This window comes from Cetorhinus maximus, chromosome 8 (assembly GCF_964194155.1).
Source record: "Cetorhinus maximus chromosome 8, sCetMax3.hap1.1, whole genome shotgun sequence".
NCBI lineage: Eukaryota > Metazoa > Chordata > Chondrichthyes > Lamniformes > Cetorhinidae > Cetorhinus > Cetorhinus maximus.
This window is the reverse complement of record NC_135886.1, coordinates 79,238,929-79,265,444: the sequence shown is the minus strand read 5'-3', so window position 1 is coordinate 79,265,444 and position 26,516 is coordinate 79,238,929. Positions and strand designations below refer to the sequence as shown.

Below are 26,516 nucleotides of genomic sequence, written 5' to 3'. Positions count from 1 at the left end.
AAGTGGAAGTTGGGCTTCTGGAGCTTTTAAGTATATAGGGTTGGACGTTAGGCGGACAAATTTGGGAATAACCCTGACTCAACAATCTTACCCAGAGGATGTTAATAGGGTCCCAATTAAATCCGGCCAGATCCTCATGAAAGGGATACTCTACAATCAAGAAGCAGATCAATTAAGAATATTAATTGGGCGATTAAACTGGTTATGCACACAAAGTGGACCAGATGCATGCTATGATGTATTAGAATTGAGCACCATGCTGAAATATGAGATAAAAACAAAAACAAAAAACTACTGCGGATGCTGGAAATCCAAAACAAAAACAGAACTACCTGGAAAAACTCAGCAGGTCCGGCAGCATCGGCGGAGAAGAAAAGACCCTGGGTCATGAGGACTTGAAACGTCAGCTCTTTTCTTCTCCGCCGATGCTGCCGGACCTGCTGAGTTTTTCCAGGTATGCTGAAATATGATTCTGTTGAGGAAGTGCTAAAACCAAATAAGGCATTGAAGAAATCAAGTTGAGAAGATTTTCAGACCTGGGTGACCCAGAAGGGATGAAATTAGTCATTTTTAGTAACGCCTCACATGCTAACTTTCCCAATGGTTATTCGAGTACAGCAGGATTCATTATATTTTTAGTGGGAAGAAACAATAAATGTCCATTAGCATGAGAATTGGGGGTGGTGGGGAAAAAGAGAACATTTAAAGCACCTTAGCTGCAGAGACACTTACCCTGGTAGAAGCAACAGATATGGCTCTGTATGAAGTGTTTTAAAGGAACTCCTATATGTGGGGCAACTGGGGAAAATGTGCCTGTAGAATGCTCTATAGATAACCGTTTGCTCTGGGACAATGTCTATTTGACAAAGAGCGTTATGGAAAAGAAGTTGAGGATTGATCTGGTGAGTATGAAGGAGATGTTGGAAAGGAAGGAGATTGCAAAAGTAAAATAGGTCAAAGCAAGTCACCAGTTGTCAGATTGTTTCACAAAAAAAACTGATTGTCCAAAGAAATTGTTGGATATCCTCAAAGAGGGACGCCTTGTGTCATAATGGATTAAGAGAACACCAAATTTTTTTGTAACCTTATTAATTTTTTTTTGTTTACAAGATGGGGGGAATGTGGAGTATGTTAAAGATTGATTGTATAATAAGATAACATTTTATCATTTTGTATCTTATGAATAGTTTTTGTTTGCATATCAGTTTAATTTAAAGAAAAAAGGGGAATCTGTTTGTATCTAATAGGTTCTGTTGATGGATGTTAAATAACTAGTCATTTAAAGTAATAAGGTGAACAGGTTTTGGGTATTGATTAGTTAATTATACTCAGATGTGTATATAATGAAGAGTCAGCCAGCACTGCGGGAGGGTGTTTGACTCGAAGTAAGCTCAGTAGTGAGCAATAAACAGTCCCTACCAATGCATCCTAGTCTCAGCGTCTTTATCACAACCAGGCTTGGGACTTGCTCTGACAGACACTCTGTTCCAGGAGGTAGTCATACCCCTTTGGTTAAGTGGCACTTTAGAGTTGGTCAGTGGTACACCACACACTCTCAGACAGATCTGAAACACTCGCTGCGTGAAAAAGTTTTCTCTTATTTCACCATTGCTTCTTTTGCCAATTACCTTGAATCTTTGCACTCTGGCTCTTGGAATCTATGGGTTCAGGAACACATCCCTGCCAACACAGGCTGGCCCGCAGCCATTTAATGCTCCAACGGGAGGGAAGAACCCCTGCCTCAGAGTTGCCGACCAATGTGATTGGCTGTCAGCTCTCTCATCCTAGAAGCAGCGGTGGCCAGGACTGGGACTACAAGCAACCCCAGAGTCTAAGTACTGGGGTTCAGGACCAGGTAAATGCAGGGGTCTAAGGGCAGGGAGGTGAGGCCATTTGGGTGGGAGGGTGGGGGGTTGGGCAGAGGGAGTTGGGGCTGTTGGTGGAGAGACCGGGGATGGGGAGGAGTACCTGCGGGGTTCAGAACTTTCAGGCGATGCCCGATCTTGAAGGAGGCTGTTATGAAGGTGCCCTTCCCTTCCCTTCCCTTCCCTCTTGAGGCCTGAGCAAGGTGATTTCCCAGGCCTCCCCTTGCTCTTGAACTCCTTCCGCCTGTCTCAAAATTGAGGCAAGGTGGGAAATGGGCCTTATATAGTCATCAGTTGTCCATTTAAGGGCCTCAATTGGGGCAGGGGTGGGCGGGCCAGCCTAGATCTCACCCGTCCCATTATAACATTGTGGAAGGATGGGGCAGGTGGACAGTGGGAAGGCCATCTGAGGAATTTAATGAACACCCTGCCTGGAAATCCCCCAGTGGGCGACTGTAAAATTCTACCTTATCTTTTCCAGATAGCATATTAAAAATCTGGATTATGCCTCCATTTAACCGATTGTAACCTTTGTTCTCCCTTTTATTTTCTAGGGTAAACTGGTGGGAATCTGCGGCAGTGTGGGAAGTGGAAAAAGTTCCCTGATATCAGCTATCTTGGGTCAGGTAAGATCTGGTCCTATTTGAAATAAAATTATTACTTTTTAAAAAAAAATCTGTACCTCAGAAACTTTTACAACTGTTATAACTGAATTTAAAAAAAAAGTGAGCTCTGTTTGGTGTACTCTAATATTAAAGACTGCAGATACATTGTAGGCCATTTTTTTTTAAAAAAAGGCTTAATATAAATTTAAAACCGATTATATTGTGAATAATATTAAGAGTTGGAAAGAGCCTTCAGTCATTGGAGAAGCAGTGCAGAAAAATTGGAGAGGAAAATGAATCAAGTAGGACAAAGTTAATGGTCGGAATTGCCACTTGTTATGTTGTTTTCATTCCATAATTTTTTTTTCCTGCTTGTGGCATATTTTCACATTTTATTAACCTAATGCAATCATCAACCATGCTTTCAATGAATATTGCATGTCATGTGATTTCACAGCTACTACCCATCACCTGCTCAGTCATCGAGTACTGCTTAGAGAGCACATCACTACCTTTCAGATACTGATTTTATAATTAAAACAAATGTTTAATAATTGAATTCTATCTAGGTACATTAAATCTAACCGTTAGAATAGGTTGTTGTTTCAAAGTTACTTGGAAACATGCTGATCCTGATGCATCAGTCTTTGAAGGCATTCAATCCCTCTTTCTAATAGCTTAAGACTTTCTTGCAATATTGCAAAAGGGACACAAAGCAATATGCTAAATAAATCACTATCTCTCCTGAAATATTGGAAACAATTATTTCACCTGTGGTATCCTCAAAGGTGAACAGATCCCATTACCTGCTTTACTGCCCACTAAGTGATCACGATTGAATTAGATTCAAAAAGTATATGATTTTAGCCCTGTTTATTTAATTAGATGAAAAGAAGCTTTTAACTCATTCAAGGGGGATTTAATTTAAATAGACAGGATATGAAAATAGATTGATAATTCCTCTAAATAGACCTAAATGAAAAAGTGAGCTGAATAGGCTAAATAGCCTTTCCTACATTCTTAGATTCTTGTAGAACTACTCTGGTGTGTAGCAGGACTCATTATCCCAAGTCTCAGTAAGTTAGGATTAAATTGAGTTGAAAACCTTCCACTGCATCGGGAATTTATTTCACGTGAAAATTGCGTAGAAGTGTATTTAGTTAGCATAATATCTTTTCATTTGTAAAGTTAATCTAATTTTGAATACAAACATGAGAAATTTCTAAGCTTGTAATGTCAAAGTTTGGTACCTTTTTAGAATAACTGCATGCTGTTTTGTTATTACATTCAAAAAGACATTGATATGTTGAGATAGATAGGTTTAGAGAAAGCAGTTTGCATAATTCCAGGATTTAATATTTGCAAGGAGAGACTGACAGAACTGAATTTGTTTTCTTTGGATAAAAGAATAATATAGAATGATTCAAATAATTAAAATTAAAAGGTGGATGAATAATGTGGAAAACAAGGTACATGAGAGCAAGAGAAAATAAGTACAATATTTAGAACCCTAAGTAAGAAGATAACATCGTCCCCCATGCTCTCCTCACCACCCCCCACCATGCACGATCTCCCCACCCCCACCCCCAACAGATATAGACTCACGGTACACGTAGTTAGTAGTTTGTTAGGACATTTAAAATAAGGTGGATAAATACCCATTTAGAAGTAGAATTGAAGGTTTTAAGGATAAATGTAGACAAAGATGATGAAATAATTTTTGGAACATAATGGCAAATTGGATGCTTTACCTGTGAAAAGCAATTAGTGGTGTGAGAATTGTCTCCTGAGTTGAATAGAAGGTAATATAACTGTAATGGATTTTGTAAGGAACAGCCTTGATGGGCCAAATTTTCTTACCTCATTCCCTTCTTTATTAGGTTCTGTATCCACTGATACATGATTCCTTGACATTGAAAAAGACTTTGGCTATTCCCATTATTGATTACCCCTTCATTCTCCTCAACACAATGAAAATCCTTGTTTTAGGAGATGAAGTTAATGGATTATGTACAGTTCATAAATTGCAATAGGAAAGAACAGTAAGATCGTTTATAAATTAATTGAAACATTAGACAATGAATAGATGTTATGATTGGCGGCGAAGACTCCAGTTCTGAATTTTTAAAAAATTGTTCCTGGTATGTGAGCATTACTGGTAAGGCCAGCATTTATTAACCATCCGTAGTTGCCCTTGCAGTTGGTGGTGAGCTGTCTTTTGGAACCGCTGCAGCTGGTGTGATGTTGGTACATTGACAATGCTGTTCAGGGGGGGTGGGCGCGGGGTTCCAGGATTTTTACCCTGCGACTGAAGGAACAGCATTATAGTTCAAAGTCAGAATGGTGTATGGCTTGGAGGGTGCAGGTGTTGGTGTTTTCATGCGCTTACAGTCTTGTCCTTCAAGGTCAGAGAGGTTGTACGCTTGGAAGGTGCTGTTGAAGGTGCCTTGGCGAGTTTCTGTAGTGCATCTCCTAGAAGATGCACTACAATTAACTTACAAGTAACTTACAATTACTACAATTCCCCTTACAACACTTTTACAGAATGTCCCTGTATACACTTCTGTTACTGTGCAATGGTAGTGAAGGGAGTGAATGTTTAAGGCGGTGGATGCAGAGCCAATCAAGCGGGCTTCTTTTGTCCTGGATGGTGCAAAGCTTCTTGAGTATTGTTGGAGTTGCAATCATCCGGGCAAGAGGAGAATATTCCATCACACTCCTGACTTGTGCCTTGTAGATGTTGGACAGGCTTTGAGGAGTCAAGAGATGAATTACTCACTGCAAAATTCCCAATCTCTGACCACCGCATGTAGCCACTGTATTTATGCAGTTAGTCTAGTTGAGTTCCTGGCCAATGGTATTCTCCAGATGGTGGGTAATTCAGCAATGGAAATATCATGGAAAGTCAAGGGGAGATGGTCATGTTGCAAGAAAGTATATCAAGCTTAAGTGGAGCTGAACTATGTTCATTTTAACTTAAAGTCAACAAGTCACCTCTCCTGATTTTTTCTTTATAGTAACTTATGTGTTTCACAGTAATTCATTAGATGCGCAGCTCTGAGATCTTTCATAAAAGATTTGCTATGGTGTAAAATAAATGGCTCAATTCATTTATCCCTAAACCTTCAATGTCTTTAATTTCTACTCAGTAACCTAGTGAATATAAATTTTAAAAATTCTCTGCTTTCTATCTCTGATAGTGATGCACTCCACTTAATAAGAGGCTTGGTAACTAAACATATAGGGCAGGATCCCACCCCCCCCCCCCCCCACACCCCTCGCCGGTCAGGGGGGTTGTGCAGAAGCGGGCGGGTTCCCGATTACCGACCCTGGTTGGGGGTTCGCTGCCATTTTATGCAGGCGGGCCAATTAAAGCCCGCCCAGCATGACATGCGCCAGGAAGCGCTATGTGCTCCCCGGGCAGGGGGAGATTCCCTGAGCCAGGAGTGCGCTCTTTCGCACATGCGCGCGGAAGAGCGCACAGATCTCCCTGAGGCAAAATGCTGCCTCAGGGAGCTCAGCTCAAGTTTCAAACATTAAATAAAGGTGAGAAAAAAAATTATTGACATGTCACATGAGCTGGAACATATCCATTTCTTTTATTTTAAAAATTCTGGAACATTTAAAATCCCTCATGAAACCTCATCCTACCCATGGATGAGCTTTCATGTTTATTCGGAAGCCCGTCTGGGCTCCCGGCCTACCTGCCAACCTTAAAGTTGGACGGGCAGGTCCATTGATTACTTCAATTACTACTTTAAGAGCCTTAAGTGGTCATTGACAGGTCGGCGGGCGCACAGCCGACTCATCTCTGCGCCTGTTGACCTGAAAATATAAATGACGTGGAGTGACATCGCACGCACGCCCAACGTCACCCCACATCATTTTACTTGTCGGTGAGCGGGCCCTGCCCCCGCCCCCACTCACCGACCTAAAAATTCACCCCACAGGATGATAAAACATCTATCTGGTTTGCCATTTACCATCATGGTAGTTGCCAGAAACAATGGTTTGGGAGCTGTTAATTAATCACAGCAATCAATCTTTATCAATTGGTCTACAACAGAAATGACACGTGGTGGAGAGCTTTAGAAACCATAGATTCAAAGCCATCTGGTGGTTGATGTTCCAGTTGCACTCTGAGTGCTTGCAGAAATTGGAGCAGCCTATTTTAAACATGAATGGTATGATATAGCAGGCCTTTGCGATGATGTCTTTATCCTTGGAAAGAGTGATCATCAGCATGTAGCATCAAATGCAAGAGCAAATGATGCCCTAGCCTTGACTGTTCATTGTCCCACTGATCTACAGAAAAGTGCTCTCCAGCTCATTGCTGGCAAGAAATGGACATGGAACTGGAATGATGGCACAAGGTGCTTCCATTTCTCACTCTCTGCCCCTGACCCCACCCCTAAATACCCCACATGCTACCTCACGTACGAATGGCTGAGTCTGCCCCTGAAGCAATCTTTGATGGGGCCTTCATGGGCTCCAAAAGCCACAGGACATCAGCCAAAGGAATTGCAACAGTCCGGGCAAGGACCTGAGCAGTCTGCCTCTCCCTCTGCTGAAGCCACTGGGGTTTCACGAAGTAAAAGTGCTGGGAGGAGGAAAAGTAAAGATTTGTAGTTGTACAAGTGCATGCACATGGTTGTGTTACACAATGTTAGAATTTCATTTTTGAGCCACATAAATATTATTTCTTTGCTTGACTTTCCAGTGTTGCCCATTTTGGTTGCTGCCTCAAGTGGGCTTTTCACTTATAATAAATGGTGAGACAAGAATTAATGCAGAGCAATGGGAGGCTGTGAAAGGGATGCTTAGTTGTTTGGAGAAGTGCTTTGTTTTGGGGAATGGGAGGTTTGGTGGGAAGTTGTGAAGTGACATTTGTATGTACCTGCAAGTGGGTGGATTGATGGAACCTAATTGAACAGCGCAATAATGGGCATTCTGGACAGCATCATGTGTTGCTGCTGGTACCTTAGTCATGTAACCATCTGCCTCTTCCTTCTCAAACCATCTGAAAAGGCTCCTTCTTTGGTCTAAAACACATTGCTGTGCAGAGTGTAGCACACCATGATCATTCTGGAGATCCTGGCAGGTATTTTGAAGGGAGCCTCTAGATCTGCCCTGGCGTCTGAAGTGCATCTTCAGCATGCCTATGGCTTGCTCAATGACCCACCTGGTAGTCATATGGCTTTCATTATATTGCTCCTGGGCCTCATTGGTAGGGTTCCTCGTGGAATTGATCAGCCATGTTTTAAGTGGGTATCCCTTGTCTTCCAGCCTCAAGAGATTAGAGATGAGAGAGGGTGGGCTGCCAGAGAATGGAAGTATCATGGCAGCTGCCTGGAAATCTTGTGCTCACTTGCATAAGCATATTTTTATGGTTGTACACGAGCTGCACATTGACGGAGTGAAAGCCCTTGGGTTTAATGAATACTGCTGGGTATGTCCTAAATTGTCACATGCATACAGTCAATGATGTCTTGCACCTGGTGGGAAGCCAGCTAGAGCTGCAAACCTGAGTGCCTGCTCAGTTTGACGGGTATCATCAATGACAAAGTTAACATAATTTACTTCCCCGGCAAACAAGTCATTAGTTACCAAGATAAAAGCAAAATACTGCGGATGCTGAAAATCGGAAACAAAACAGAAAATGCTGGAAAACCTCAGCAGGTCTAGCAACATCTGTGGTTGAATTCCCAGCCTCTGAACTGCTCTTTTGGCTGTTGTGATTCTGTCGCCGGTTTATGGTAACTTGTGAATCACTTGCATGCTTGTTGCTGAGTGACCGAGTTGGTACTTTAGATAGAGTAGTTCTACAGACACTTCTTAGGTGGAACACATTCCGTTTATTTACAAGGTACTCAGCAGCTACATATGGTTGCTTTTACACCAAACTCTATGTACATACTTCTGCTGCTCACTTGCAGACTACTGACTTCCAACTAACTACTAACTACAGAGTTAGCCCATGCTACTCCACTATTGGTTACACAAGATCATGTGATCTTCCATTATAACATTCTTCTTAAAGGTATACTATACATTAGATAAAACCATAGTCACTACATTCCTGCCCCTTTACTTGGAAACATATTTTTACATTTATAATTACAATATTTTCAAAATAGCAAATTATTTACACTGATAAGTAATTTACAAATTCAGTCTTTCTGGGAGTTTCCTTTGGTGTGTAGAAAATCTCAGCTCTGTAGCTTCAGATGCTTTGTCAAGAACCTCATTTTCTGGAGTTGTCTGAACATCAGGTTCTTTGGCAGGTACCTGCAGACCTGTTTCCTCAACTCTTGTAGGTACAACAGGCATTTCAGACACATCTGTACTAGGTTGAGTTCTCTCAACAAGAAAAGTTGACTCGGTCGTGAACACTGGTGGAATTGCTTCTTGATGATTTATCTCTCTCTTTCTTAGATGATCCACATGTCTCCGTATGACTCAGCCTTCCACCTTCACGTGGTAAGATGGAGGTCCAGTCACTGCACCTATTTCACCCGGTAACCACTTTGGTCCTTCTCCAAAGTTCTTCACATATACCGTCTCTCCCACGGTAAATTTCCTCTCCATGACTATGCCAGTCGTGTCCAGTTTTCTGGCTTCCTTGAATCCTTTCCACCTCCCCCCTAGTTCGGCTTTATTAAGCTCAATCTCATCCTGAGACGGCATTTCATTAATAACTCCGCAGGTGTGACACCTGTTGTTGTATGAAGGGTAGTCCTATAATGAAAAAGAAAGCGTGCTAACTTTGTTGCTAGGGAATCTCCAGTTAACTTTTCATCCCAGACTTGAACGTTTGAACTGCTCTTTCGGCCAGTCTGTTTGAAAAAGGGTGGTACGGCAAAGTTTTCACATGAGTTAACCGCTGAGGCTGATAAACCATTGAAACTCAGCACTCGTTAGTGCCATGCGGTTATCAGATACGACCACTTCTGGTAGTCCATTAATTGCAAAACTTTGACGTAGCTTCTTGATTGTAGCAGAAGATGTTGGTGACTTCACCTCATATATGTCCATCCACTTTGAGTGCGCATCTACAATGAGCAGAAACATTGTTGCCATGAAAGGTCCCACATGGCCAATGTGTAATCGTACCCATGGTCTTCCTGGCCACACCCAAGGGTGTAATGGAACTGTTGAAGGTAACTTTTGCAATTGTTGACACTGCACACAAATTTTCACTAAGCTCTCTATTTCTCTATCCGTTCCCAGGCCACCACAGATAGGTGTGTGCTATGGTCTTCATTCAGGATATTCCTCAATGTGCACTATGTAGTTCAATTAACAATGGCTTTCTTCCCTTTGGAGAAGCTATCACTCGTGTTCCCCACGATAAGATACCACCCTGGCTGGTTATTTCATGTCTTCTATTAAAGTACAGTTTCATTTTTTCAAATACAGGCTCTTGTGACCAACCATAAAGCACTTGTTCTCGTACTTGAGATAGGACTGGGTCCCTACTTGTCCAGTCTCTGATCTGCCTAGCACATATTGGTGATGAATCTAAGAAATTTAACAATAGCACGAGTTCTTGTGGAGTTGGGACGACTTCATCATTTTCTTGTAAAGGCAAATGACTAAGTGCATTGGCATTTGCAATTTGATTTCCAGACCTATGTACAAAAGTTTACTCATATGCTGCCAGAATCAGGGCCTTATTTGTGTTTTTGTGTCTTCTTTCGATGGGCTTTCTTCTTTTTAGCACTGACTTTAATCTCGGCCTTCTTTTCGACTTCCATATTGGCCAGACTACTCTCAGATGCAAGTCTGACTTGAGTGAACTCGGTGGTTGAGTCTCCCAGAGTTTCATCTGTCTGTTTCGTAGAAAATTCTGTCACTTTTGCCTCCAAAATCTCTTTGGCCTCATGTAGCTGATTCTTCAGCTCTTCCATCTCTTTTTTTTATGTATTTGTTTGCTGCCTCCTGGAAAATTGAGCACTGTTGTGCCTTCTCTGCCAGCTCATCCTTCATTTTACTCAGAAGTGCTGAATTCTTTCTGTTTCTTTTCATACTTTCCCAGTGGTACAAACCTAGACCTGAGGGAATCTTGTAGTGTGTGAAGGTCTTTCAGCAGGTTTTCTTTTCCTTTCGGAGGTTGCTCACCTTGTCTCGAATTCAGTCATCAAGCATGGTCTCCAAGTTCCTTTTGCTGTTCTACCATGTTCTGACTTAAGATAGCCTGCTCCTGTTCAGGTTGTTGAATCCTTATACACTCCTTTTCCAAAACAGGAATGTTTTCAGCTTCCTTTTGGAATCTCAGTGGCTAATCAAGGTTGATTTCCCACAGCCAGTTTCACGCTAGGAAGTTTGGTCCTCTACCTCTCAATACCAACACTGGTAGTTTTACTGATTAGCTCCTGTAATGGACACTAATTCTACTTATGCCTTTGACTTGGATGTCTTCACCTGTGTAAGTTTTTAATTTGGCATCAGTTTCTTCCAAATTTAATTTATGTTTACCATAATTCAGGTATTTGAAGGTGTGTTCACCAATTATTGTGGTGGAAGTTCCTGTATCCACTTCCATCCAATAGATCTGCCATTCACTTTTATTTCTACATAAATTGGTTCTGTTTTCCCCACCTTCAAATTAAATAATGAATAAATATCTAAATTTGTTGCTTTAGGCTCTTCTACACTGTAAATCTCACAAGGTTTCCTCTTTTGCTTGAAAGTCTGCCTGATTCTTTCCTTACAAACTCGCAATGTTCTTTTAACTGTTTCAAACTTGCCACATAAGAAGCAACTGTCTTCCCTTGAATTAAACTTGAAATGTTGCATCGTTACTGAGGGCTTTGGCTGGTAATGACCCTTCACGAGGTCCACTAAACCATCAATATATTTTGAATCTGAGGCACTGGGTGCCATCAAACTTTGAATTAAGCCGTAGGCTTTATTCCCACATGTAGATAAGAGGATCACCCGCCTCTTTTCTTTCCCCCATAATGTTGTTCGCTTGGAAATAGAACGCAAGGCGTTCAATATAGTGAGACCAATCGTCCGTGGCTGATTCGAATGGATCAATTCTCCTGAATTGTAGCATGCTTTGAGGGTATTACTGTGGTTTGAACAGAAACTTCTACTTGCCCCAACTGTGCGAGGTACAGCCCGATTTCAATTCTTTTGATTTCCTCCGTGATTTTACACTTGACGCTAGTTCGTTGTAACTTCCTTCTATCCTCACATTTTCCTTGCCGCTGGTTTGTTGCATCCTCATCGCAAGCTTGTTGGATCTCCGCTTTATACTCACCCCTTCTTCATTGCCAGTTTATTGTGACTCCCTCGCCAGTTTATGGTGACTTGTGAATCACACTTGCACGCTTGTTATGGGGTGACCAAGTTGGTACTTTAGAGTAGTTCTGAAGACACTTCTTAGGTGGAACACATTCTGTTTATTTACAAGGTACTTAGCAGCTACACATGGGTGCTTCTACACTGAACTCTATCTACATACTTCTGCTGCTCACTTGCAGACTACTGACTTCCAACTAACTACTAACTACAGAGTTAGCCCTCACTATTCCATTGTTGCTTACACAAGGTCATGTGATCTTCCATATAACATTCTTCTTCAAGGTATACTACACATTAAATAAAACCATAGTTACCACAGTAGCCAAAGTATTTATATGGCTGGTCAGTTCAGTTACCTAATGAAGTACAGATCCAGTACATATCTTGTATGATGCAAAACAGGAACCAAAGGGAAAGAAACAACTGAAACACCAAGCTAATTTTTAATTCCGAGGCAAGAACGTGGCAAAGTGAGCAGCTAACCCATCTGGGAATGGTATTGGGGAGGTTTAGCTGATTTTTAAGGCCTGGTTGCTTTATTCTTTCAAGGGATATAGATATCACTGGCAAGAGCAGCATTTGTTGCCCATTGCTAATTGACTTTCCAACTGAGTGGCTTGCTAGGTCATTTCAGAGGGCAGTTAAGAGTCAACCACATTGTAGGTCTTGAATCACGTTTGACCAGACCAGGTAAGGATGGCAGACTTCCTTCCCTAAAGGCAACTGTGTGCCTCAGGGAGATTATGAAGCGCGCGCACGCGCGAATGTTGCGCTCATCCCGCTCGCTCTCCCCCCGCCTGCCCAGGCAGCACTGAGCGCTGCCACTCGCGTTTCATGCTGGGCGGGCCTTAATTGGCCCGCCAGCATGAAATCGCCTTCCGGCTTCGACTGCCCAACAAGGACAAGATTCTTCCCTTGGTGATCATAAATTGCCTTTATTTGTAGAAGATTTATTCAAATTTCTTATTTTTAATTTCTGTTGATTCAATGCAAAGTTGCCAATAAATCCATGCTAAATTAATTTTAAAATTGCCAATACAAACTTTGAATTTACCTGCTTGTATGACTGTATTTGATTGGGGTGTCTTCTGTCCAACCTTTAGCTCATACTGCTTGAAGGGACAGTTGCAGTGAGAGGCACCTTTGCTTATGTAGCCCAACAGGCATGGCTGCTTAACACATCTTTACGTGATAATATCTTGTTTGGCAAGAATTACGAGGAAGAAAGGTAAGAGTTCACTATTTTAATTATTTCCTTGCTGATGTTTTTCAGATATATAGAAACATAGAAAATAGGAGCAGGAGTAGGCCATTCAGCCCTTCGAGCCTGCTCCGCCATTCATCATGAGCTTTCTCCCCATATCCTTTGATCACTTTCGCCCCAAGGGCTATATCTAACTCCTTCTTGAAAACATACAATGTTTTAGCCTCAACTACTTTCTGCGGTAGCGAATTTCACAGGCTCACCACTGAGTGAAGAAATTTCTCCTCATCCTCATACAGTTCCTCAGGTGCCAGCGGCTCGTCACTATTTCACCCAAACACCATCATTCATGTGTGAGCATTGACTGTGAATGTTGGCAGGCTTCTTGATAATGCCTAAAGCCTCCAAGCATGGATTTTTCTGCTTCATTCAATTTTAAGATAGAGAGCCAAGGGTTATCTGAAAAATTTAATTTCTTAGCTTCTTTTCAGCTCCATTCTGTGAAGGGGACAGAGTCACAAAGGTAAAGTGTCTTGCTTATATCAGTACTCAATCAAAAACAAACCCCTCTGTCTGTGCTCCTATTGATCTGGCTACTAGTAACTGTCTCCCCGCCCGCCCGGCAGGCAGAAAATTCTGCCCCATTTCTTTCAGGTCACCCAAGGCTGGAAGCTTGAGTGTGCATTTCTCCAAATTTAATTTCTTTAATATTTTATTTGCCCTCAGAACTCCTCAATTGTAGTGTTTTATTATAGTATTACCTTCCAATATGTCATAACTGGCATTGGGTCTTGTCTGAGTGCATAGCCAGTTTAACTGTCCTTTTAAGCTTCTTTAATGCTTTGTAAGCACCTGGCCCAATTTATTGGGATACAATTAACACGATTCAAGTTTCCCCTTGAACGCTATGTTGATTCAAAGTTACTCTTGACAAACTCTGCTTAATGTCTAACCCTTGATATAGGGTTAAATATATAGCACCTGAAGCCTGACTTCCAATCCTAAATTCCTCTTTTATCTTAGCTATAACAAATTGCTCAAATTCCGAAGAACCACCTCGAAGAAAATATACATCATAAAGATGCCTCTGAGTTTCTCTTTGATACCAGTAGAACATAGTTAGGTCTGCTTTCAGCTGAATTCCACCGACTTTCAGCAGGACAGATGTAACCGAGAAATACCATACCCTTGACGCATCATTCAATTCGTAAACACACTTGTTTAATTTCCACAGTTTCCCTTCTACATCACTCGCTTCTTTAGGTGGTTGCAAAAATGCAGCTTTTATATCAATCGACCTACATTCCCAAAAATGTGGCTAAGAGGGCCAAGAAAATCTTCAAGATCGATTTTCCTGGCATGGTGACATCCACTCTAACATCCTGATCACCTGTGTGATAAGGCTGGCTGTCCCCTATCTGGCACTTAAGAATAGACACTAATTCTTTTCCAACTATCCAACTCCTTTTGTTTTACTTCTCTTATTGATTTTTCTTCCAATTTGTTTGTGTCCACCAAAACTTCCTGATCATAAGGGCTCCTATTTCCAGTGGCATTCCTCAATTGTTCTATAGTGTTCTAGTCAAACTACAGCCTCAACTTGCCCTCCTATCTCTTTTTGTACTGCTGCTACATGACCTCTCCCTCCCGTGATCAGAGATTTGTTGCCAGTACGTGATTGTTTCCTAGGGCCAGAGTCACTTCCAGTTCCACTATGGGGACATGTAAGAATGATACTTCAATAATCATTGGTGACTTTAATCTACATGTAGATTGAGCAAGTCAAGATTGTAACGATAGCCTGGAAAATGAGTTTAATAGAGTTTATTCAGGACAATTTCTTAGAGCAGTACATTATAGAGCCAACCAAGGAGCAGGCTATTCTAGATCTTGTAATGTGCAATGAGACGGGATTAATCAATAACCTCATAGTAAAGGAGCCTCTAGGTGACAGTAATCATACATGATAGAATTTCACATTCAGTTTGAGGGTGAGAAGTGTGGGCCGAAGACGAGCATTTTAAACCTAAATAAAAGGTAATTATAAGGATATGAATTGGGAAACTAGATTAAAATGTAAGACCGTAGAGATGCACTGGCAGACTTTTACAGAAATATTTAATAACTCTCAGGAAAGATTTATCCCATTAGAAAGGAAGGCTATTTGAGAAGGATGCATCATCTGTTCTTAAATAAGGAAGTTAAGGATAGTATCAAATTGAAAGAAACACTGTACAATTCTGTAATGGTTAATGGTAGGTCTGAACATTGGACAGATTTTAAGAACCAGCAAAGAAAGACTAAAGACAGCAAGAAACCAGAGCATGAGAGAAAGCTATCTAGTAATATAAAACAGATAGTAAGAGTTCCTACAAACATTTGGAAAAGTGTAATTAAAGTGAGTGTTGGTCCTCTAGAGAGTGAGTCTGGGAATTAATAATGGAAAACAATGAAATGGCAGAAGCATTGAATAGGTATTTTGTGTCTGTCTTCACTATGGAACTCTTAGTATCTTCCCAACGATACTTGAAAATCAAGAGGTAAAAGAGAAGGAGGAACTTAAAGCTACCACCAGGGAAAAGAAACCAGGAAAGCTGTTAAACTGAAAGACTGTTAAGTCCCCAGAGCCTGATTACCTGCATCCTAGCGTATTAAAAGAAGCAGCTGCAGAGATGTTCGAGGTATTGGTTATAATCTTCCAAAATTCCTTAAATTCTGGAAGGGTCCCAGTGGATTGGAAAATACCAAATGTAGCACCTTTGTTCAAGAAAGGAGGGGACAGAAAGCATGAAACTATGGGGCAATTGGCTTAACATCTGTTATAGGGAAATTGCTAAAATCCAATATTACGGAGGTTATAGCAGGATACTTAGAAAATCATAATGGGATCAGGCAGATTCTTATCACCTGATGCCATTAATACTTGTCTAACACTCTGATGAGAAACATTTGTTAAGGGAATACAATAATTTCCTAACTGGGTAAAGTGCAGATCACGTGACTTTCCAAACATAATTGCCATATCATGCATATGTCGTGTTTCAGTTGTGCCTTTTCATAGATTTACTCAGCAGTATCAGTCTCTCACTAGAGACTGCATCGGTACTTATAAAATTGCTTACTCTAGCTATTTTACATGAAATTACAACTCTTTTTTTAGTGACCTCAATATATTGTCACCAAACCTACATCTAGTAGCACGTCTATATTCCCTAACCTTGCATCAATCCTAACTATTCAGTGAAGAAAGATAATATTTTAATCAACCTGTCCCATATACTGTTGAAGTATAAGTACTATCTAGTACAGCCCAGTTATAGGAGTCTGCAACACCCACATTCATCACAGGACTAAAACTCCTTGTGACTTATTTTTCATATTCGTCATTACCTTCATCCTCTTCCTCAGAATTCTTTTCGCCCTTTGTCATTTCTATGACTCTGCCTCTTCACTTTGGGTAGTTCATCACATCAAAGTACTTTGAATCACACCTAAAGCACTTATTAACTTGGGTATCCCTAGGATTAATTTGGCTATTATTTTTATTCCAATTTTGTCTCCGGTGTAATAACCAGATCTGCTGAAGCTGCTTTGACCCCCATTATGTCTGTTTTTAATCCTTCCATTGCATTGTTGCTTGCATTTGGTACCTGGACTCTTTTGAAACCTGGCAATCATTGTGTCCTCTGTTTCATGCCATCGCAGAATATCTCATTTGTTCCATGAAGGCTAAAGGGAATAACTGTTACCCCAGGAATTTTTTAAAGCAACAGACATCTGATCCAAAGGGTGTCTGTCTCCGAGAATGGAACACCAGTTGCCTGTCCATATGAGATACCTGAGCCCAATCCCATCAGCTAGTGCTGATCTCCACATTTAATTTAATCAGTTTTTACATAAGCTGTTAAAGTCCATGATGTTTTGTTGCATGGGATGATCACCTGTTTTCCGAAGTCTGGCAAATTCTGAACTTGCCTCATAGGCATTTAACAGATGTAGATTTCATCCAAATACCCTAATAGAAAGTCCAACGTTCATCATGGTCCAATTCACAGGCATCCTTCTTGCAAAATGCTTCTGATTTTATTTCTTGTGGGAAGCAATTACACCATGCCCATACCTTGTTACCCTTTGGTAGGGATGTAACCCTGTATCTACTTCATTCTTCCATTGCTCTTACAGTTCACACTTCAAGAACTTCAGCTAGCTACCATGTATCGACAATTTACACTTGCTTTCAACATTTTCAACAATATCTAGCAGAATTTGTTTTTTGTCTTTTTTTAGTTTCCAACCCTTACCTTTAGGCAACCATATTTTACTCCAGAAAGCCAAGTGGTGAAGGATAGAATCTTTACACACTTTATAAGCTTTATTTACAGAGATACACATTATAAACATGCACCTTCAAACCTAACCACCACCGTTTCAGACAGTTCCTATTTATAGGAGTACGTGTGAATCCTAGTTGATGTCTACCACCTGCGTACAATTAAGCATGATATATATTTAACAATGTTAATGCCACAACATGAAGAGACAAGAAATACAATATATTTTTATATTAATCTAGCAGTCACTCACATAATGGTTAAGAATGTAGCTGTTATAAGCTGGGACGATTGTTTTGTAAATAAGCATTCTGCTTTCTTCCTTTTAGGAAATTGTCAGGAAAATAACTGCTGGAAACACTTGATAATGAAATTTATTAGATATGAAAAATGTCTTATTTTAAACTGTGAATTTATCCCTGTAAGCTTTAATAAAACATTGTGTGCTCGTAGTTGGGAAGTCACACTTGGAGCTGAATTTTCGGGCCTCGCTAAGGTGAGGAACAGAGAAGGATAGGGCCCAAAGATTCCAGCACCAGCCAGTGTGTTGGTTTTCTGGCGTCGTTCCTAGCACTTGCTATTTTAGCAAAGGTGGGCTCAGGGCCAATAGGACTACCCATTCCCATGAGCTAATTAGGCTCATTAAGACCCTTGTTAGGCACACTGAAGGAGGCCAAGTGACAGAGTGCTGCTGCAGCCAAAAGCCATCCTGTATAGAGATTCATCTCTGGCTGCTTGTTTTGTTTATTGAAACTTTTAAAAATGCTTCTCTGTTGAAGTGCCCTGTTAGTTGCTTACCATTCATTGCAGACTGCTGCCCCAATCAAGCTCTCCAGCTTTGAGAGCCCACCAACTGCACATAATTGTACAGGGAACCTGTCTCCGTGCCAATTAAGGGTGCGATTCTGAGAAAATGCCAGGTCAGTAATTGTTTTTCCCCCAACCCACCCTACCCTCCATTAGGGGCAGCTTCATGGCCTGGAAACAATCCCAGTACCTGTTTCCCACCTCTGGAGGGAAAATTCAGCCTTGAAGTGAATGCATGTTGGAGAATCATAGCTACAGTGTTTTAGGCCTGTCTTCAAACCACGGCCCTTTAAAGTGCACCTTCCCACTGGTGGCACTGAATGATGGATTTATGCTGTTGTGTTTGGCACAGAATTGACTCCTTATGGTTTAGATTATATTATGATACTTGTAGCACAGTATGTTTTGGTCGGGTACATAAACAATTCAATGGCATTATACAGAAACCAACTTAATCATTAAAAACTATGTAGTCAGATTCTCGTCACTTGTATTCTCCATTTAAATGCAGAAAATTGGAATTACTACTTGGGTGTTAAATAAAATGTTGGATTTTGGCATTTTCAGCAGGCATAAAAATAGTTGGACTCATGGACTAACAAGAAAACAAACGTTATCTCTGTGTTTACATTTCCTAGGTATAATAATGTTTTGGAGGCTTGTTGCTTGCATCCTGACATAGAAAGTTTACCGTGTGGAGACATGACTGAGGTAAAAAATAATTTGTACGCTAGTGATTTGACACATGTAAATTCATGTTCCCATGTTCCCGGTGCAGAACCGCACTAAAGGGAGAACAGGTCAGAAATAGAGCTGACAGCGCTGACGGAATGATTCTTTGACTTAAGATTCCTTTAAGCTCAGTTGCCCACAGGGAGCATGGGATAGAATTTATTCTATATTGTTAATCTAAGTATTCATCGAACCATTATAGTGTGCAGCTTTGCTATTTGTTTGGACATTACTGCATCAGGATTTGTAGGAATATATACACTGATGTTGTATGTGATGGGTCAGAAGATGTAAAATTAATGGCCATAAAGTGCTTTTGAACATCCAGAGGTCATGACAGGCGCTATATAAATACAAATAATCCATTCATTCATTTTAAATATTTTGAAGACAGTAACAAAAGACCTAGGGCTGGATTACCCTCTTGGGAACATGTTTTACGAGTTGCGCCATTTCACAACTCACAAACCGCACTGACTGATTTGCAACTTTGGGATTTTTTTTCCTTTCCCACAGGATTCGGGTTCTCAGTGTAGTTTGTGAGGCATAAACCAGTGCAGGAGGAGTGCAGGTACAGATGCAGGCTGGTGAGAAGGCCTGCCTTGATTCTTGGCGACAGTAGTACTGCTTCTAACATTTCTTTAAAGGCCCCCTAAACCTCACTGCTCATTCCCGCAACCCGGCTCACTGCCACCCTATTTCCCCATCCATGCACCCCCATGTATCCTCCATAGCCACTCACCCAGTATCGACTATGTACAATACTCAGATTCCATGCAAAATGAATGGAAAATATTTTATGTTCCTTGGGAAGAAATATTCTCTCACCATCTAATAAAAGCCTCCATCAAAAACACTATAATTGATACTAAGGGGATACTAAGTGCAATCTACTATGCGTGAAAACCTTAATACTTCTAATCATATTAGCTTGTATCAATAAAACAGAAACCACTTCAAAGGCACAATCTGATATTACAACCTCCTTAAAACTGTTATTCATTCTCATATGAATGGAACACCTAATGTGCTGAAACCAATTAGCACTTGAAACTCTGCCAAACATTCATAATGGCCGCAGCTGTCCAAGCAATAAAGTACTCTCCGAGATGGAAAGAACAGAAGGTGTTCATTTCAATTTCAAAGCTGAGTGGCTGTCAATCAATGGATGGGAGCAGGTGGTTAGATTTATTTCAAGCATCAAAGGCAGTTTTTTGTTTATATCATCTAGGGCAGTCACTCCATTTAAATCACAGTACAAAAGATGACAGCACAGGCTGAAAGGAAATTGTGTAATATTTTTCACTGTATTATGGTGCTTTCTCCATTGCAAAAGTACTGTAATGCTTGTGAGCAATTACACAATACTGGTGAATGTAAGGGTCAACTTACCTTTACAGGACCAACGAATCACTGCATTAAAACACATCCACATTACAATATATCTAATAATAACATTTGAAGGTGTGAAAACATTTTACACTTAGCTTTCAGAATGTTCCTGAACCCTCATCTAGCTTACCATTTTCTTCATGAATTCTCAAACCTAGCATGCCTTTAATGGGATTGCAAAAACCCACTCCAATAGATGGAATTGGTGTGCAGGAGGATATGATTTTTGTCTACCATTTAAAAGGGCGAACTGAACCTCAGGTGGGTGTGTTTTGCGCACTAAGCATTCCCGGCCAGAGAAAAATGGCGTGGGATCGGGAATGCAGAGGAAAATCAGAAGTGTGGCCAAACATGTACTGAAACATGCCTCCGCAACCAGATGAAAATTCGGTCCCTAAAATTTGACTGTAACCCACTGGTCCCCAAAAGCATGAGCTGGGATAATGGAGTCAATTCTGGTCTCTAGTGCATCACCAATTTTAATTGTTCCACCATTGGTGCCTGTGCTTTCAGCTGTCAAGCTCTGAAATTCCCATCCTAAAACCTCTTTGCTTTCTCTGTCTCCCTTCCTTTAAGCCACTCTGTTGAACCTACCTGTTTTTCATCTAATCAGATATCGCCTTGTATGGTTCATTTCAAATTTTGTTTTATGATGCTCCAGTAAAGTACCTTTATTACTACATTAAAAGTACTATGTAAATGAAAGTTGTTGTAGTAGGACATCAGCTCTTTACAAAATCTACTTGCCCACTTATAGCACCTTTTTAATGTAATAAAATGTTCCAAAGTGCTTTACAGAGGCAAAAATAACCATATCCTGAATAGAGCTTGAAAAGAGGGTTGGAGTGATGATTAAAGGCTTGATCAAAGAGGTGAATTTTAAGGTTGCCTCTGAAAGAACGGAGGGAGGAGATTTTCACTCACATGATTGTATGTCTGCTCTGAAGTGCAGATATAGTATGCAGGACAAATGTTTGTTAACAATTTAAGGAAACTTTAATGTTCATGAATAAGCACTGTAACAATTCTCTGATTCTGTGAAGTAAATGTAAATTATGCTTTTAGCAAATGGAAGTTATTAATAATGAAAATCAGCCAAGGGCAGAACTGAAAGTGTTTCCTTAGGAATGAATAGTGTTGGCAACCAGCAGCTTTGGAGATTGGTAAGAAGACATGGCTAGGAAAGGGAGTAGGGAGAAGCCAAAGGTCAGTGTGTTAATTCAGGATAAGAACATGGAAAATGGGCAAGGGAGAGATTATAACATGATAGCCCAGTTGCATACATCCTGCTTAAATATAAGCTCCTTTTAGTGACTGGCGTAGGGAGGGAATAAAACTGAATGCCACCTAGACTGTCTGGTTTATGTGAGCATAATTCAACTTTTACCTCCTTTTCTCCACTCTTCTTTTGCAAGCTGTGATTGATGCTGGGGTATGGTTTCATGGGTACCAGCAATCCTTACCCCTTATCCAAATAGCCATTCTTCATGTGTGATCTCAGACCAGTGAATGTTGGTAGCTCGGATACGGGCAGATACCACAACTAAACCAGATTTTGTCCTTCCCAGTGACTACAGCAGTATATTTTCTAACAGGATCACTGGACATCAATCAGGACCAGGAACCCTGGCTGAATTCCTTCACTTACTGTTCTGGGTCAGTTGTAGCACCCCGCTGGTATGTTTTTAACTGTTACACCCATCACTACTGACAATTAAACTGCCAAATCATTAATGAAAGCTAATGCAGTCCTTTTCCTGAAAATGTGTTCATTTATCTGGGGATTTCATTTTTATATTATATTGTGGGTCAGGCAAGCTATGACATAGTTACACTATGACTGTTTTAGAAATCTGAAATTTGATGATGCATGTAAAACCATCAACCATACAAGTTATATTTATTACCTGTAATTGTGATTTATTTTTAAATTTCTTGTAACCTAAATTGCTGGATGTCCAAATTAATCATATAATTATGTTAAGTATTATTTTTGAGCCAAGTGAAATTCACTGAACATATTAAGAAAAATTACAATTCAACACTGTGAAAAGCTGAAAATCCTCACAGTAGTTGTAGCTTTAAAAACATTCTCAGATATTTAGATATCATTAGCTTTACAAATCTTCACCACAGGTTGGAGAACGTGGTGCCAACCTCAGTGGAGGACAGCGGCAGCGGATTAGTCTTGCACGTGCTCTATACAGCGATCGAAATACCTTCTTGCTGGATGATCCGCTGAGTGCTGTAGATGCACATGTTGGAGTTCACATGTTTACCAATGCTATTAAGTCAGGAATGAAGGGGAAAACTGTTCTCTTTGTAACCCACCAGCTTCAGGTAGGCACACATTGAATAATATTCCTTTTAATTAGCCTGAAGTTACATATTGTGGGAAAGGGGGATTTAGGAGAAGAAACTACATTTGCCAATACAAGCCAACAATAGAATTTTCAATTTGATGTAAAACAGTTGCATTTTATCCTTGCAATATGTATTAGAATCAAAGCCATCTTATAACTCAAACCAAAATTAACATTTCAAAAAAATCTGAATGGCAGGCAATTTTTTGTCAGTGAGTTTCTTGGATATCTGTTTAAGTTTTCTTTAATTACTAATGCCCCTTTATGTCACTGCTTCTCCTAACTATAGCACTGATTCCACTCACAGCACTATAACATAAATAAGATAGTGCTCGGAGCATAGAACTGTTTCTGTTATCGCTAGTAATCTGAAATTTCGCTTTAGTTAGAAGCCATTTTGGAATATAGTACTAGTATAACCCTTGTACATGGGGCTGATAATGCCAACAATTAAGGGAGCACAGGTTTATGGCAGATGGATGCATTGATATTCAGGATGCCTGACTGATGTGTCTCCCACAAGCCTCCCAAGCATGTTCCTAGGGTTCTTCTGTTGACCTCTCAGCTGTTTCTGATCCTTCTGTTTCTGGCTACCTGGCTTTGTAATATAAAGGGGGAAAAAGCCATATAGAAATTTGATCTTGTTTTACCATACTTTAAATGTGTCCAAATACTATTGCTTTGTAGATGTTATTATATTTTTGGTGCTGTTGCCTTTTAACCTGCTGTGGTGGGATTTGAGCCCAGTTCACCAGAGCATTACCCTGAGCCTCTGGCTTACCAGTGCAGTGACAATACCACTGCACCGCCGCCTGAAAAGATGTTGATGGTTTACATCATTCACTGACCTTCTGCCAAAGTTACACCAGATGACCAGGGAATCCTACCAAAATCCTACCCCACTTTGTTTACCGGGTAAACTGCCTTTAGTGTGGAACCCAATTGAAATTGACAAATAATCGCTAAAAGGTGAGGTGAGAGTGACATCAAGGTCACATTTGACTGAATGTCATCAAGAAGCCCTAGAAAAATGGAGATTGTTGGGAATCTGGGAAGAATATCCACTATTTGGAGTCAAACCTAGCAGAAAGGAAGCTGGTTGTGTTTGTTGGAGGCTAATCATCTCAGTCACAGGACGTTGCTACAGGGGTTCCTCAGGGTAGTATCCTAGACGCAACCATCTTCAGCTGCTTCATCAATGCCCTTCCCACCATCATAAGGTCAGAAGTGGGGATGTTCACTGATGATTGCATAATGTTCAGCACGATTCACGGCTCCTCAGATGCTGAAGCAGTCCATGCCCATATACAGCAAGACCTGGACAACATTCAGGCTTGGACTGATAAGTGGCAAGTGATATTCACACCACACAAGTGCCAGGAAATGACCACCTCTAACAAGAGATGGTCTAACCGTCTCCTCTTCACATTGAATTGCATTACTATTGCTGAATCCCCCTCTGTGTCTTGGGGGTTACCATTAATCAGGAACTGAACTGGACAAGCCAAATAAATACTGGCTACAAGGACAAGGCAGAGGCTGAGAATCCTGCAGCGAGTACTCACCACCTGACTCTCAAGTCTGCCCACCATCTACAAGGCACAAGTCAGCAGTGTGATGGAATACTCTGCACTTGCCTGGATGAGTGCAGCTCCAGCAACACTCAAAACTCTGCCATCCAGGACAAAGCAGCCCGCTTGATTGACATCCATCCACCACCTTAAACATTCACTCCCTCTACCACTGATGCACAGCAGCAGCTAAGTGTACTGTCTACATGATGCAATGCAGCAACTCGCCAAGGTTCCTTTGATAGCACCTTCCAAACTTGCAACCTCTGCCGCCTAGAAGGACAAGGGCAGCAGATGCATGGGAAAACCACCACCTGCAAGTATCCCTCCAAGCCACACAGCATCCTAACTTGGAACTATATCGCTGTTCCTTCACTGTCACTGGGTCAAAATCCTGGAATTTCCTGACAGAACTGTGGGTGTACCAAACTAGATGGACTGCAGAGTTCAAAGGAACAGCTCATCACCACCTTCTGAAGAGCAATTAGGGATGAGCAACAAATGCTGGACTAGCTAGTGATACCCACATAATGTAAAAGAAAGAAAAAAGATAAATTCCAAAAGTAAGTTTAAACTCCTTAAAAAAAGGAGGAAACATTAACTGCAATGTATTGCATGGTCTACAATACAAAAGCCACTTTGCTGTTTGGCAGAGAGAGTGCGTCATCTTTCCATAGAGCACACCTTGAGTCATGTGCCCCGATAGACAGCTAAAGTTCCATGCAAAGGACTTAATGGAGGAACAGTTAATGGTGCACATCAGCTCCTTTTAGCATTATAATTTGTGAATATTGTTATTTAGTTTAAACAAGTGTTCTTTCTAAAAGTTTTCTGATTTAACGCTGGTTTAACTGATTTGTTTCTATCACAAATTCTGTCTTTTTTGCCTGAAAAAGCATGTATTTGTTTGCTATTGATTTCACTGAATCCTTTGATCCAAATTCAGGAATATATATATATATATATATATCTCCAATTCTTATGCATTTGCTTGTCTTTTATAGTATCTTGTAGACTGTGATGAAGTGCTATTTATGCGGGATGGATGTATTGCAGAACAAGGCACACACGAGGAACTGATGACTCTTAATGAAGACTATGCTGCCCTATTTAATAGTATGCAGCAAGCTGTAAGTGATACACACTGAAAGCGAGATCACAATTTAACATTGTAAACGTGTATATGGCGGCTTCCTAGAAAAACAATGGTGGAGTGGGTCTCTTCACCCATACTCTACACTTTCCTAATCATAAACATTTATCATGAAGAAGCTCTAGAAACTGGTAAATTATTCCGGTAATTTTTTTTTAATTCCTCCCTTCTGAATGATCTATTCTCCCTTCTTCTGAAGGTGTTGGTTCCTTGCTAGGATTTCTAGGTGCCAGTTGCTCTCAAGTACCTCAACTAATTGGCAATCGGATTATAGCTAGCAGCATGCCTGTCTTTATCTGGCATACACTTGCACATCTAAGAGGGCCATTGGTTGATGATCTGGAATGGGAGCCCTGAATTGGCCTTAATTGGCCCGCCCACGTAAAATGGCGTGCCCCCGACGGGGGGAAAATCCTGGCCTTAGTGTCCGACAGTTTTGCTATCAAACTGTCATTTACATACAGCACATTTAAGAAAATGCAAATGTGAAAGATTTTCAGTTTTTAATGTAGCTCCTTTAGATGACATAAATTTCAGTCAAAAATGCCAAACACTGTAGGTCTCTGAGGAAAAATACAAAAAAATTTTTTGTATTAAAAAAAGGCATAAATCACCAGAAATTTGACTTTTGGTCAAGCTGCACTAAAATTTTAGGTGTAAACTTACAGTTGTTTCAGAATTGACCTAAATGCATATAACTCATGTCCTACAGTCTTCTGTACAAGGATGGGATGATGGTAATGATCAATTTTTGTGAACGTTTCACGAATTTGGCACACAAGATTGGACATAGTGAAAAAAACCAGCATAGCCATTTACACCCAACTTTCCTCATTCTATTGTGCTGAAGATTGACATTACACTGTACTTGTGCCAATCTTGTATGAGAAAATAGAAGGAAATTAGGGTCCATAATGTACCAAATAATTGATACTGCATTAAATTTCAGAACCTTATTCAGAAGAACTTAAGAAACACTGCCAAAAAAGCTGGAAATAAACCTGGGAATCTTCTGTCAATGAGCAAGTCTGTGTCTATTGTGCATGAAAAGAAGAAAGCAGGTATGAGGGATGCCTATTTTTATACCTGAAAACCATCTGCAAATATAATAGCATCCTTAACTTGATGATGTCAGTTATCAAATGAAGTCCTTTTCTATGGAATGGGGTTGGGAGGGTCAT

The 26,516-nt window shown here is 40.6% G+C and overlaps 1 protein-coding gene across 5 annotated transcripts in view; it reads left to right on the top strand.

The window, feature by feature from the left end:
- The window catches only part of LOC144683753 (ATP-binding cassette sub-family C member 5-like), a 225,188-nt gene that overhangs the window by 133,960 nt on the left and 64,712 nt on the right, over positions 1–26,516 (top strand). The window contains exons 13-18 of one of the 5 annotated variants that reach the window (XM_078547108.1): positions 2,420–2,491; positions 12,886–13,010; positions 18,763–18,835; positions 22,385–22,588; positions 25,187–25,312; positions 26,285–26,396. In XM_078547108.1, the coding sequence (XP_078403234.1) occupies positions 2,420–2,491; positions 12,886–13,010; positions 18,763–18,835; positions 22,385–22,588; positions 25,187–25,312; positions 26,285–26,396 (712 nt within the window). Of the gene's footprint in view, positions 1–2,419; positions 2,492–12,885; positions 13,011–18,762; positions 18,836–19,106; positions 19,428–20,702; positions 21,926–21,969; positions 22,589–25,186; positions 25,313–26,284; positions 26,397–26,516 lie in introns of those variants that run through there. The other 4 variants (XM_078547111.1, XM_078547110.1, XM_078547109.1 and 1 more) reach the window with 4 other exon arrangements.